Source organism: Rhinoraja longicauda, chromosome 6 (assembly GCF_053455715.1).
Source record: "Rhinoraja longicauda isolate Sanriku21f chromosome 6, sRhiLon1.1, whole genome shotgun sequence".
Taxonomy (NCBI): domain Eukaryota; kingdom Metazoa; phylum Chordata; class Chondrichthyes; order Rajiformes; family Arhynchobatidae; genus Rhinoraja; species Rhinoraja longicauda.
The window spans coordinates 31,704,300-31,718,737 of NC_135958.1; the positions used below are offsets into that span (position 1 = coordinate 31,704,300).

General features: G+C 40.0%; 1 protein-coding gene across 1 annotated transcript; it reads left to right on the top strand.

Moving 5' to 3' along the window:
- The first annotated feature begins 208 nt into the window (after positions 1 to 208).
- On the top strand, positions 209 to 13,171 carry hsbp1b (heat shock factor binding protein 1b). Its single transcript, XM_078401770.1, has 4 exons — positions 209 to 366; positions 6,690 to 6,756; positions 9,338 to 9,435; positions 11,537 to 13,171. The coding sequence occupies exons 1-4, from the start codon at positions 322 to 324 to the stop codon at positions 11,546 to 11,548; spliced, it is 222 nt and encodes a 73-aa protein (XP_078257896.1). The 5' UTR covers positions 209 to 321; the 3' UTR covers positions 11,549 to 13,171.
- The last annotated feature ends 1,267 nt before the right edge of the window (positions 13,172 to 14,438 follow it).

Here is a 14,438-nt window from a genome sequence, read left to right on the forward strand (position 1 = left end):
GTCACTCCAGCATTTTGTGTCTTTTTATCTCACGTTGCCCTTCCCCCTGACTCTCAGCCTGAAGAAGGATTACCTGTTCCTCTTCTCCAGAGATGCTGCCTGACCCCCCCCCCTCAGCACTTTGTATGTGTGTCTCTCTTCCTCCATTGTTCATCTCCAACCCAGGCCAGGACTACAACCCCCAGAAGGCACCTGGGAGCTGTCGGCTGGGCAGTGACGCGGTGGAAGGGCCGTGTTGGTTGGTTGTTGTGGTAACCGGGCTGCGGCTGGAAGAGAAAGCTGAGCGTCGTGAGGGGGGGGGGGGTGCTGAACATACTCGGGATGTCGGACACCGACCCAAAGACGGTGCAGGATCTGACCGCCGTGGTGAGTGTGGGCGTGGGCGAGAGAGAGAGGGTGGGTGCGGGGCCCGGGTCTGAGGCTGGGGCGACCGGGCTGTGCTGGGGCTCAGGCTCAGGCTCAGGCAGCGAGCGTAGGCCGCGCTCCTCTCCCGCATTTGTTTCCTTGGCTGCAGCTTCACTCAAACACACCCCGAGCCCAAGGAAATGTGGGCTAGGAAACACATTCCACCCGGCCACCTAAAGTGAGCTTAAAAAAAGTGTGCAAAACAATAATATTTCTGCAAAATGCTTTGGGGAAAATACCCAGACTCGGTTATATCATTTAGTTTGTAAAATAAAGCACTTTCATACAGCTTTTTATGCACACTTTTCACTTCCATGAGGTTGATGCTTCTCAGTCAGTGAACTAATTTCTAAAACCATTGTAAAGATATTTTTTGGTGAATAGAAAACAATTGTACTTGTATCAAATCTTGCTGGCTGTTGATACTGTTTACCTTTCTGCTAGATGTATCCCCTGTAGTCGAGTGTCTTTGTGGTGTTGTGCAGGACTCGCAAAATTAATAAGACATCCTGATAGCGGGCAGAGAACATATCTATATAGGATGACAGATGTACAACACAGAATTCAGGATACTTGGCTCAGTTGATGCATGTTGGTGTTTATATTCCACTTAAGCCTCGTCCTTTTTGGCTTCATCTAAGTTTAACAATGTAACGTTCATTTTCCTTCTCCCACAAGGTGTCCAACCTTCCCTTCAATCCATCCTGTTTGCTGTCTTGGCAGTGCTGACAGCATATCCCAACCAGACACACTGGAACACCACCTACAGATACCCCTTGAAGTTGACTGTTATCTTAACTTGGAAATAGATCCACCATCCTTCATTTTCATTGAATAAATCCTGGAAATCTGAATACAAATGGTATTGTGGGAGTACCTTCATTAGAAGCACTGCAATGGCTCAAGAAGGCTGATCACCACTACGTTCTCTGTCCTTTAAGGAGGAGCACATATAGAGTCAAAAAGTCATGCAACATGGAAGCAGTTTCTTTGACTCGCAGTGTAAAATACTTATTCATCACTAATCAAATTTTCTATGTTATGAAGTCTCAAAAGGTCATCAAAGTACTTTTTGAATGCAGTAGAGGTATCTGACTCAACAGCAATTTAGCACATTCCAGATTTTAGCTACTGGGTGCAAATAACCTCTAATCTCTTCTTTTTCTCCTCACTAATTGAGGCCATCATGTTTTTTCAGTACCCATGGTTAGGGAAATATTTCTCACCATCAACCCAACTTGTGTATCTGGGGATTTTGTTCATCTCAATCAGATTCTCCCTCAGCCTTCTCTGCTCCAAAGAAAACAAATCCAATCCATCTTTGATCTTCAAAAGGCCTGTTTCCGGCTGTATATATATGATACGATATGATTACAGGCAACTTCCTAGTCAATCAAAAAAACAAACTGCCAAAGGAACTCTGCAGATCAAAAACCATCTGTGGAGGGAAATGGGCGAACAATGTTCCGGGTCACGACCTTTCTTCAAGACTGGAGTAGAGGGGCGATAGCTGATTAGAAAAAGGTGACTAGAGGGGAAGGCGTGGGGTGAGAGCTGGCAAGTGATCAGTGGATCCAGGTAAGGAGGGTTGATGGGCAGATGAATCAGAAGAGGGAGAGAAGGGTGGAGAGAGTGACAAAAGTTGGAGGTGATAACTGGAGCACACGAGCACCCGGCGGGCCATGTCCAGTAGGGGGAAGTCACAAAGCCAGTCCCTTCTCGTCCCCCGAAGACCGGAGACAAAGGAGCTGGTGCTGGCAGACGTGAGAAAGAATGGTAGGAGTGAGAGTGCATTCCACGCCCTCGGGGTCTGCTGCAAGAGGAACCCTGGGATACAGAGGTGGACGGGTGAGGAGAGGGACGTTGGTTTGTTGGAGGATCCTGATGGCCAAGGAGGTGACGGCTGAAGGCCCTGCAGCAGCCAGGGGGCTCGCCTGGATCAGGCACACTTATTAGACCCAGAGCACAGACCGGACTTTGAAAATGGTTCCAAAACGTGGTGTCTCTTGCCTGCAGCCTCAGTGGACTTTCTGCACATTTTGCTAAACAGTGATTGTGCTTAGATATGGCAATACTGAACTGTAAAAAACAGCAAAAAAAGAATTTCACTGCGTTTGCGCATGTGACAATAAAGCATCATTGACCATGGAGAACAGATTGCTGCAGATGGTAGAATCTGATAAGAACCAGAAGGAAAGGTGTGGGTGTAATGGGTGTGGGGATGGTGGAATGGAAACAGAGTTGTGCTATGAGAAGACCTGGGAAGATGAGCAGGGAAGGGAGGGGTGTTTACTGAGAAACCACTGTTTATGCCGATGGGTTGTAAATTATCAAAGTGGAATATAACGTGCTGTTCTTTCATTTTGTGTGCAGCCACATTCTGATGGTGGAAGATGCCCAGGGCAGACAAGTTGGTATGGGAAGGAGAATTGAAGTGGCTGGCAAAAGGGAGTTCCAGGTGGCACTGCCCCAGTTTTACCACGCTCTCCCCACCCCTCCCACATTCCCATCATCCCTATCATCCCTCCGTCTGCTTTTGTGTCAATATGCCCTCATCTTTCTCCCACCTAACTCCTTATCTGGATTCATCTATCACTCGCCAGCTCTTGACCCACCTCTTCTTCTCACTTCTTTCTAATCAGCGATCACCTCTCTACTTCAATCTTGAAGATGGGTGCCAAACCAATCCAACTTCTGTCCATTTCCCTCCACAGATGCTACTCAAATGACTGAATTCCTCCTGCAGTTTGTTTTTGCTCATGTTTCCAGTATCTGCAGTCTCTTGTCTCCATCCTAGTGAATCATCTCTGTTCCCACTAGTGTAAACTCATCCTTCCTCAATTGTGGGCCACTCACTACTTGAGTTATGGACAAACTAATGAGTTGACCAAGATGATTGATGAAATCCAGTTGTGTGCACACTGTTCCAAAACCAAATTGCTTTGTATGTCTAGAATGAAAAAATGTTCTAGTTCTCGCAAAAGGAGTTGCTTTTGCTTTTCTTTGCAAAACTTGAACTAATAGAAGTCTCCTTATCCATGTCCTTTAAAGTTTTCAGTTTTTAACATTTGAACATTTCAGTTGAAAACCTTGATCACTTTGCACCTTAAACTTCTAAATCCCAATGAATACAATCCTAGTTTATGTACTCTCTCTTCATAATTTAACCTTATGGTGTCAACCTATTAATTTGTTAAATCTTCGCTGCTCTAACTTTGTGTAACAGGTAAATTAGCCTTTTAGATCAAGTCTTATGGAAATTAATGATCTATCTGGAGACAACTGGAATTCTACTGCTTTTAGCTTTTTACCATTTGGACAATACTTTAGTCTTAGGACCATAATAGAATAACATTAAAATAGAAAAGTATTGAGATCGGAAACCTATGAGAATCTCCAGCTGGAGTATCTGTATTGTTCTTGACTGTTTCCTTACCGGATAGGAAATTTTATACATACCACATGGACTTGTCACTTTTGTCCATCAACAGATTTACCCAAGTGGCTGTCAGGTTTTGTTGACGTTAATTTTCATTAAATCTCAAACCTGGGTGTCTGTTTCATGCATTTTCTTTTTATATATTACGTTAAACTTTATCCAATCAATATATTACAAATATTCACACACTAATAGGCTGCTAACTAAATTAGGCTCATACCTAAAGGTTCACCTGCACCTCCTCCAACCTCGTCTATTGCATCCGCTGCTCTAGATGTCAACTTATTTACATCGGCGAAACCAAGCGCAGGCTCGGCGATCGCTTCGCTGAACACCTGCGCTCGGTCCGCATTAAACAAACTGATCACCCGGTGGCCGAGCACTTCAACTCCCCCTCCCATTCCCAGTCTGACCTTTCTGTCATGGGCCTCCTCCAGTGCCATAGTGAGGCCCACCGGAAATTGGAGGAACAGCACCTCATATTTCGCCTGGGCAGTTTGCAGCCCAGTGGTATGAACATCGACTTCTCCAACTTTATATAGTTCCTCTGTCCCTCCCTTCCCCTCCTCCTTCCCAGATCTCCCTCTATCTTCCTGTCTCCACCTATATCCTTCCTTTGTCCCGCCCCCCTGACATCAGTCTGAAGAAGGGTCTCGACCCGAAACGTCACCCATTCCTTCTCTCCCGAGATGCTGCCTGACCTGCTGAGTTACTCCAGCATTTTGTGAATAAATCGATTTGTACCAGCATCTGCAGTTATTTTCTTATATTAGGCTCATACCAAATGTGATTTGGCCATCTCCCCTGTTGATTCAAGGATGTCTTATGTTAAGCTGCCCTCGTTATACACATGTGAACTAGTCTGCTTTTAATCTATATAAAGTTAAAATCCTGCATTAACAAGTATATTGTAACCGACAGAATGTCGGTTACATTATAATTGCTTAACCCTTTCATTTCTACATTTTACTTTTTCAATTTAGAACTATTATCCAGGACCTTTTTACAACTCAAAAATAAAACTGACAAATAAAACTGTTTCTGTATTCTATCCCCCCAAAAAACATAAACTGGTTGCCTTTCATTTTATCTCTTCTCTGTGGTGAAGTGATTTCAATGCTATTGCCCCCCCCCCCCCCCCCACCACCACCTACATTGCCCTGTCATTTTCCATCAGTTTTTGAATGTATTGTAACCTGCTGTATTAAGTTGCCTTTTCAGGCCCCTTTGGTGGTGTCTCAGCATTAGCTGCCATGTTATACGCTTCAAATCAAATTTGCATTTGAAGTTTATTCATTTTCCGTCTATTTTAGTATTTGTGTAAAGATTATTTGTTTGACCTGCCAAATGTTAAGCTTTCTTTCTGTCCAATGCGTCTCTTTTTTAATCTATTATTTTAATTACATCACTTGTTGTAGTTTTCCCATTGCTCGTGTTCATTAAAATACAATTTCTATTAGACTGATCTCTTTTTCTTTGTTTTTGTTTTAAGTCATTATTTGTTTCAAACAGCCCTCTGTTCTTCACCCATGCACACACATGCACAGGCGGAGAACTGTGGAACATTTGCTTCTGTATCATCACTGCTGATTTAATGGCTCCTGAAATAGAACTCCTGTCCCACGCTAAAGTAAAGGGAAATGCTTCAGTCACCAATCTTTTCCTTGTATTCTTGTTTTTTTTGTGGTCAAAATGCTAATGGCTACAGTAATAAATTAGTCTATAACCTGTAAAATGCAGTTCCTTTCAAGTGGTATTCTCCAAATACAACTTGTTGCCTAATCTTCTATGTTGTTGGTACAAGCATGTAATGCGACGTCTGATTCAGTTTCCACGCACTTTTGTTTCTGATTTTAAACATTTAGATACAAAGAAATCAAAAATGTATTTTGTCGACTTAAACTATTAATTATGTTGTCATGTAGAGAACTATATTAATTTCAACTTTACACATAATAGAAGTGCCCTCAGCCCAAGACAACTGAAATCACAAATATGGCCTTTAACACTTTTACCTTGCCCATTTCTTTGTGTTGTAATTTCCATCCAAGGCCAAATTTCTCTCATTTCCATATGCTATCATCTTTGCTTTGTCTCTTGGGTTTAACTTGAAAATGCGCCAGAAGCCCAATGTCTGTGCTCCTTTTGTTAGTTGTTCAAAATGTTGTCCATTTGGTCAAACATGATAAGTCTTTTGGAAATTAGTGATGACAGGCCCAGTTTAATAAATTGCTGGTTGTGCTCAGTGAATCGCACTCGCTTCTGAGTCAGATGATTTGTATGCTTTCATTAGGAATCAAAGACCTGAGGTCATGATCTAGGGTGCCATTTCAGTGCAGAACTGAAGTACTATTAGGGTGTCAAGTGTTTGCCAATCAGCATTCTTTTCTAGTAGCAAATTTTAATAACTTAAGGTTTCTTATTAAGTAAGTTTTGGCATTTTTAATAACCCGACTGCCCCATTCGAGACTGCATGAGTACGTGCTGAGAGTCCCACTGCAGTTTATTGCAGCCAACACCAAGGCTCAGTGGGGAAGGACAACAGTCTATAGAGTCCTGCTGCTGGTCATTGAGGGGCAGAGTCCAGTGGGAACATCCCTCAAGCAAGCAAAGGGAAATTACCCCAGCAGGCCACATGGGTGGCAGGAGTGTTGGGTGTGGACACTACAATACGAAACAAATGACTGTGAAGACACTGAGAATTAAGAGCTTTGCACAGATTTTGTTTTGTACACTTATTGTACGTAAAGTTTATTTTTGGGAGTTTTGGGGGGGGAAATTAAGTAAGTTTCAACATTTTTAATAACTTACAATTGCTAAAACATGGTTCCTTTGTATTTTGCAGGTTACTACATTGCTCCAACAGATGCAGGACAAATTCCAAACAATGTCTGACCAGATAATTGGGAGAAATATCCTTGCTTTCAAAGGCAAAGCTGATACCTTATAAGTTGAGATGAAATAGGTTTAGAGTGGCAAATAAGGAGCTTAAAATACCTTCAAAGAGTACTTAAAGTTGCTCTTGGGCTGCAAGTTCCATGCAATTCTGTAATGCACATTTATACTGTCTTGTCATGGAAACTTTTGAAGGAGTTTATATAATGCAAATTTTGTTTAAGCAAAAACATTCTTTGTGTGACATTGGTATACTGACCACCTGGGTGATAATATCATGTAAGAAACATCCTAAAACCCACAATCTGTACTTGGGTTTGCCTTTTATGCTAAGGCCACTTTGACATCCCTGCTGCCCAATACTTTTTCACTGGTGGCCTTTTGTGGGTTTTCTAAAAAAATCGCAGAAGTCTTTAACAATTGAAGTAGCTTAGTGATAGAGTTCTGGTGAAGTCATAATCCACCGAGTTCATATCTACGATTAATATATTGCTGATATAATAATTAGAGTCATAGTGTGATACAGTGTGGAAACAAGCTCTTCGGCCCAACTTGCCCATACTGGCCAACATGTCCCAGCTACTCTAGTCCCACCTGCCAGCATTTGGTCCATATCCCTCCAAACCTGTCCTATCCATGTACCTGTCTAGCTGTTTCTTAAATGTTGGGATAGTCCCTGCCTTAACTACCTCCCCCGGCAGCTTGATCCATACATCCACCACCCTTTGTGTGAAAAAGTTACCCCTCAGATTCCCATTAAATCTTTCCACTTCACCTTAAACCTACGTCCTTTGGAGCTCGATTCACCTACTCTGGGCAAGAGACTCTGTGCATCTACCCGATCTATTCCTCGCATGATCTTCTACACCTCAAAAGATCACCCCTCATTCTCCTGCGCTGCAAGGAATAGAGTCCCAGCCTACTCATCCTCTGTCTATAGCTTAGACCCTCTAGTCCTAGCAACATCCTTGTATATCTTCTGTACCCTTTCCAGTTTAACACCATCTTTCTTATAACAAAGTGCCCAGAACTGAACACAATACTCGAAAGATGGCCTCACCAACGTCTAAGACAACTGCAACATGACCTCCCAACGTCTATATTCAATACTCTGGCTGATGAAGACTAACGTGCCAAAAGCCTTTTTGACCACCCGATCGACCTGCACCTTCAGGGAACTATGCACCTGCACTCCTAGATCCTTCTGCTCTAGAACACTACCCTGAGCCCTACCATTCACTAAGTCCTGCCCATGTTCGACTTCCCATTTTTCTGCATTAAGTTCCATCAACTATTCCTCAGCCCACTTGGCCAATTAATCAAGACCGTACTGCAATTTTTCACAACCATTTTCACTATCTGCAAAATCACCCACTTTTGTATCATCTGCAAACTTGATACAAGTTGATCTTAAAAAATAATATCATTAGTTAAAATAAATCAATAGTGAAGAAATTAAGGGGGATATAAGGCTGATGACATGATTGCTTGGGTCCTTTTTAAGGAGATGGCTGTGAAGATAGTGAATGCCATGGTTTCACCTTCCAATACTCCATAGATTCTAGAATGGTTTCAATAAATTGGGAGTAAAATGCGAACCCCCTTTTTTTATAAAGAAAGGAAGGGTTAACTTATGGACCCCACCCTTCCTGAGATCATCTGTGGCCGACCCTGTTTTGTGCTGGCCTTCTCTATCCTTCAGCCTGAAGAAGGTTTCCAACTCGTAACGTCATCCTATTCCTTTTCGTCAGAGATACTGCCTGATTCGCTGTGTTACTCCAGCATTTTGTGTCTAAAGTTTTATTGCTGCAGGAGCTCTGTCCCCCAGAGGGCCGAGGAGCAATTAGTTATTTTTTCCAAAAAACAATTGGTGGATTTCTGGATATAAGGGATTCAAAAGATATGGGAAAATAAAATGAAGTTGATATGGAAGATCATGAGGAATGGCAGAGCAGTGTGGTATGTATATGTCAACGGCTCACGCAGCATCAGGCAATATTTTGGGCCAGGATCCTTTTTCAGTCTGAAGAAGAAGCTAATGTGGGATTAGGAGCAAGCGTGGGCAAGAGGACGATGCAATGATGGACAAGAACCACACATTTTCCAACTACATGTAATCAAATAATTAGTCATAAAATAAGAGTTTACTTTTTTTTTCTTAAACCACAATTAATTGGCTCAACAGTAGCAGTTTCGTCTGGTCAGAAGATTTTGATTCAAACCCCAATATATAAGTTATTTGTGTAAAACAATGCAGCATTGTGGAGGAGATGCATTAGAGGATGTTCTACCTTTTAGGTGGAATGTTAAAATCTCTCATCTCCTTGTTCATTCAAGTGGACAAAAAGAATTACACAATTAAATTTGTAACAAGTCTATCCCACCACTAATGTTAGTTAGTTGAGTTTGATATATTTGGGAGTTTTTTTCTAATCTGTGAATTTGTTTGCTTTTATTCTGGAAAATGCGTGGTTCTTGTCCATGGCAGTTTCCTTGCACTGATGTATCCATCCTTTAAAGAACAAATATTTAGTATTGACCCCCCCCAAAAAAACCCTATAAATGCTTAAAGAATGAGGTTTCCTTGACATTTTTCACTTGATGAGATGAGTGCTCGCATCGATGATCTAGAGAAAAACATTGCTGACCTGATGACGCAAGCGGGAGTTGAAGAAATAGAAGCAGGAGAAAATAAGGTAAATATAAAGTTTTATAAAGTCTTTGTGTCGTACTCTTCCTCCCTCTTTGAATTGTCTAAAATGCTTTAGTAAAGAATTGAAATCCTGTAGGTGATTTAGTGGGCAATAACATTTTAGTTAATTTTAGGTAGTAGAGAAACAAATGTCAGTATCCTGATGTGTCCAAGGTCTATAAGGATTGTGTACAAAAAAATATCAATCCATCCATTAAATAATTTGACTTGATATTGTCACCCATGTGTGCCAGATTCTTGATGTCAGATGTCTGCCAGTGATGGACACTAAAGAGTAAAAAAAGAATAAAGTAATTGTAGGTAGCAAGAAACCACTATAATTTCAGTTTATAAATAATGAACACGGCTTATTTCATTAATGATCTGCTTCATTTTGTTTTGAGTTTGGCACGTGTCACATCAGTATAATCTCGAGCTCTATATGCAATGGTTTAATTTGAATACAATTGCTTGTGCTAGTGCGAGGATCAATCGCTTGTGATTGTTATCTCAGGAATTTTGCTGGGTGTCCATTTATGCAGACATTGGGTAAGGGTTAAATGTGATGCTGGGTATGATTGACTAGCTACATCCACAACAAAACGATTTATGACCTTGAGCTTTTTTTTTGGTGAAGATATTCCACTACATTGAGAGTTTCAGGCTTTGAACCCAGCATGCAGTTTGTTTTAATATTACACATCCAGGTGCCTTTTTTTGTTGAAGTTTAACGCCAATACAGTTTAACGTCAATACAATTGGTACAGGATTTAAGAACATCGAACAGTGTAGCACAGGAACAGGCCCTTTGGCCCACAGTGTCTATGCCGAATATGATGGCAAGTTAAACTAATTTCCTCGCATGTGATCCACATCCCTCCATAACCTGCATATCTATTGATCTATTTAAAAGCCTCTTAAATGTCGCTATTGTATCTACTTCCACTACCACCACCATTGGCAGCATGTTCCAGGCACGCACTACTCTGTGTGTAAAACAAAAATGTCCTGTGCACCTTTAAACTTTCCCCTTCTGAGTTTAAAGCAATACTCTCTGGGTCTTTGACATTTGCGAGAAAGGTTCAGAATGTCAAATCTATCTATGCTTCCCATTTCATATACTTAACTTCTAACAGATCTCTCAATTTCCAGAGAAAACAATCCAAATTTGCTCAATCTGTATTTATAGCTAATCCCTCTAATCCATGCAACATTCTAGTACATTCCGTATTCTCCAGATGCTGCTTGACCTGCTGAGTTACTCTAGCCCTTTGTGTCCTTTTGCGTAGTAACCAACGTCTGCAATTCTTTGTTTCTAGACCTTTGGTAAATCCCTTCTGCACCCACTCCAGAGCCTATATATCCTACCTGTAATGGGGCAACCAGAACTGCACACAATATGCCAAATTCGGCCGAACCATAAAGCAATTCCAAATTATTTTTTTAACCTTCAGCTGTGCTGTATATTCATCACGTTTTATGTCATTATCCTTCAGTTTAAAAATTCCTGATGTAAATACAAGAAGACAATTAATTTTATCTTGGATTTGTCCAGTTTATATACATTAAAAGCTGGATTATGGAAAGACTGGAAGAGAAACCTGTTCTACCTGTTCAATCATGCTTATTAGTGTTGTTATACAAAACACACGGACAGGTATTCTCTATAATTGCATTCAGGAATTGATACCAAAAGTATATGTTTTTTCATACTGTCAATATTTCAAATCAAATCTGTTTTGCATTATAATCAAAGATATTGAAATCATGGTGAGTAAAGTTGAAAACTAATCGCCCTCAGTTTCCCAAATTGTTAAATTAGATATGTGCTGATGAGTTGGAAAATCAAATGCATTAAAGATTTGGTCATAGCTGTGGTACTTCTGCCAAATGAAATTGGATGTGGTAACCAGTTTATATTGAATACCCAGATTATAAAAAATAGTTTACTTATATTACACAGCCACTGAAAAGGTGGTATAAAATCATGCAAAACACTTAAAATAAAACCGGCTCCCTTCTAAGATAATGCGTACTTTGTATGTATTTCTATGTATCACGCTACTGTCTATTTAAACAGTCTTAATATTGTTTTCATTACACAGGCTCCCAAGTAACCCGAAAAGGAAAATAGAAGGATTTTTTTTAATGTACGCTAATCCAGGTTGATTACTTCAAGAATTCTGCTGTGTTAAAAGTGCATTTTTAAAAATATTCAAAGTCATAGGTGTGTTAACAGCTCTATTTGAATAGTCTTTTGTAAAGAAAACACAAATGTACTGCATAAAATTTAATAGATACCCAAAATTTTGAACAAATTTATAATTTGTTAGTATCTGGCTTTCTTGGACAATTTTGATTGAGCTAATTAAAACTCCATTTCCTAATGACCTTTTTTTTGCATTCAAGTAATTTAGACTGCATTTTTAAAAACATTGGTAGTAGATCCAGTTTGTATATTTTTTGGCATTATTGCTGTTTTTCTCACTTGGAATGTTCAGTAAAAGACGTGTTTAAAAGCCCACGTGAGTTTTACCCGTGACATAAAAAGTCAGTTAGCTGTAATCCTACATAATGTAATTGATGGTCGGCTGCTGTTCCTAAGCATTTGCAGTTATAATCGTTATTAATTTGGCGATGTCAGGAAGGTCTTTTGATCGTAATGCCATATTCCATTTGCCATTTAGTGCTTGTACTAAACGTTTGCATTGGAGATTGCTCAAAACATGATAAATGGTGCTTAAGTTATATTTATGGACATCTATTTTTGTTTTTCTCGTAACAACAACCGTCTTAATTGCAGTTTACTTCTAAGCAGTGGAAATATTATACGATAAAGGTGTCCGAAAGAAAGACATGGCAGAATTTCCATTGTTTTCATTAACAGACTGTGTCACTTCCATATGTGAGCAATTGCTTTTGTTTTCAAGTTTTCATAGGATCTGCTGCATTTTTCTTTAAAATTCTTTGTGAGAGGCATTTGCATAATTTATCTGGTAGGATATAGGTCATGATTAATTTAAATATTATTCAAGGAAATCTGCCTAAACTGTTTAATTGTAGCAGAGTTGCTGATTTACTTTCATAGTAGTTTAAGTATCTTATGTATCTTGTATCAATGTTAAAAATACAGTGTGTTTTAAAAAAACTTGCGTTATTGTGTGGTCTTAACTACTCGTAGCTAGCAAATTAAGATATTTAACTTTGTCATTTCATGATCGTATCTCCACCATGTGTTTAAATAACGGGTCCAAAATTGGATTAATGATTTATAAATTTCATTACATCTGTAAACCTTATAAAGGCGTCAAACACACTGGTTTGTAGAGCACCACAGGCATTAGAGTGAACTAATGAATTCATAGTTACTACATTGGATTGATAGTCCTCCCTATTTGACACACAAAACAGAACTTGAGTTTAGAAATACTTGTAGAATTTTGAGTAAAATCCAGTAGAGGTCCTAGTTTTTCTTTGCATTTTAACCTTTAGTAAAATATAAAACATCCAGAGTTTCCTGGCAACTGGACATTTGCATTTCTAATTGTGGAATAGTTTTATTTTTGTGTTTTTTAAAGCTAATATTCCAAGAAAGTGTATTATTGGTTTGTGTTTGAGATTGAAAATCAGATTTTAAAACTTAATTGCATGAAACTCATGATATGTGGCGACAGTTTTAATTATTATCCACATATGAGCCTGTTCAGGAATACTGTTTTTCAATTATGCAATAAATTAAAACTAAGCTATATGTGGGTGTGTGCACAAATGATTAACTTTGCGTCCTTTGAACACTAAGAACAATTTATATTTTTATGTTCAGACCTCATCTCAGGCATGTCTTCAATTACATTGGTTCGGTGATTCTTACATGGACAATACATTTTTTAATATATCCACAAAACAGAAATAAATGGAACTAGATTCGTAGTGTTGTACAGAATAAAAACAAGCCTTTTGGTTCTTGGCGTGTACCCTGACCATCATACCTACCTACCTACATTAATCACACTTGCCTGCAGTAATTCCATTTCCCTCTATGCCATGTTCATTCAGGTACCTGTCCAGATGCCTGTTAAATCTTGCTACTGTTCCTGCCTCCACCACCTCCGTTGGCAGAAGATAGACACAAAATGCTGGAGTAAACTCAGCAGGGCAGTCAGCATCTCTGGAGAGAAGGAATGGGTGATGTTTTGCTGAGACACTTCTTTGGATTCGCGTTTCGGGTCGAGACCCTTCTTCAGACCACCGTTGGCAGGTCATTCTAGATTGCAGATATTTTTTGAGTGAAAATGTAACCCACAGATCCTCTTTTAAACCACCTCCCTTAACCCTCAAGTTTAAGACATTCTTGCTGTAGGAAACAGACTTTGGCTATGTACCCTGTCTCTGCCTCTCATAAATTTATGTGCCTCTAATATGTCACCTCTCAACCTCCTTTGCTCCTCGGAATATAGACCTAACCTATTTTGCAGTTTCTAGCTGTGCTGTTCCCAAACCAACCTGTGATGCAACTCAACATTATGTTTTCTGTGGTGCATCTGTAGAAGTTGGTAAGAGTCATTGGAGACGCGCTGAATTTCCTCAGTCTCCTTGGGATGTAGAGGTGTTGGTGTTCCTATTTGGCTTTTGCATCAGTGTGGCTGGTCCAGAACAGATCATTGGTTATAGTAACGCCAAGGAACATAATTCTCAACTATTTCTAAACTCCACATCAGATGCAGTTTAATGTGGATACATGTGAGGTTATCTACTTTGGTGGTAAGAACAGGAAGGCAGATTATTATCTGAATGGTGTCAAGTTAGGAAATGGGGAAGTACAAATGGATCTGGGTGTCCTTGTTCATCAGTCACTCAAAGTTACCATGCAGGTACAGCAGGCACTGAAGAAAGCTAATGGCATGTTGGCCTTTATGACAAGAGGAGTTGAGTATAGGAGCAAATAGGTCCTTCTACAGTTATGCAGGGCCCTAGTGAGACCGTACCTGGAGTACTGTGTGCAGTTTT

What these genes read in the sequence shown, in the direction of transcription:
- hsbp1b (XM_078401770.1), top strand. Translation starts at nt 322, where the DNA reads ATGTCGGACACCGACCCAAAGACGGTGCAGGATCTGACCGCCGTG. An exon ending in TGCAGGATCTGACCGCCGTG is followed by an intron (nt 367 to 6,689) that starts GTGAGTGTGGGC and finishes TGTATTTTGCAG; the next exon opens with GTTACTACATTGCTCCAACA. An exon ending in TGACCAGATAATTGGGAGAA is followed by an intron (nt 6,757 to 9,337) that starts ATATCCTTGCTT and finishes GACATTTTTCAC; the next exon opens with TTGATGAGATGAGTGCTCGC.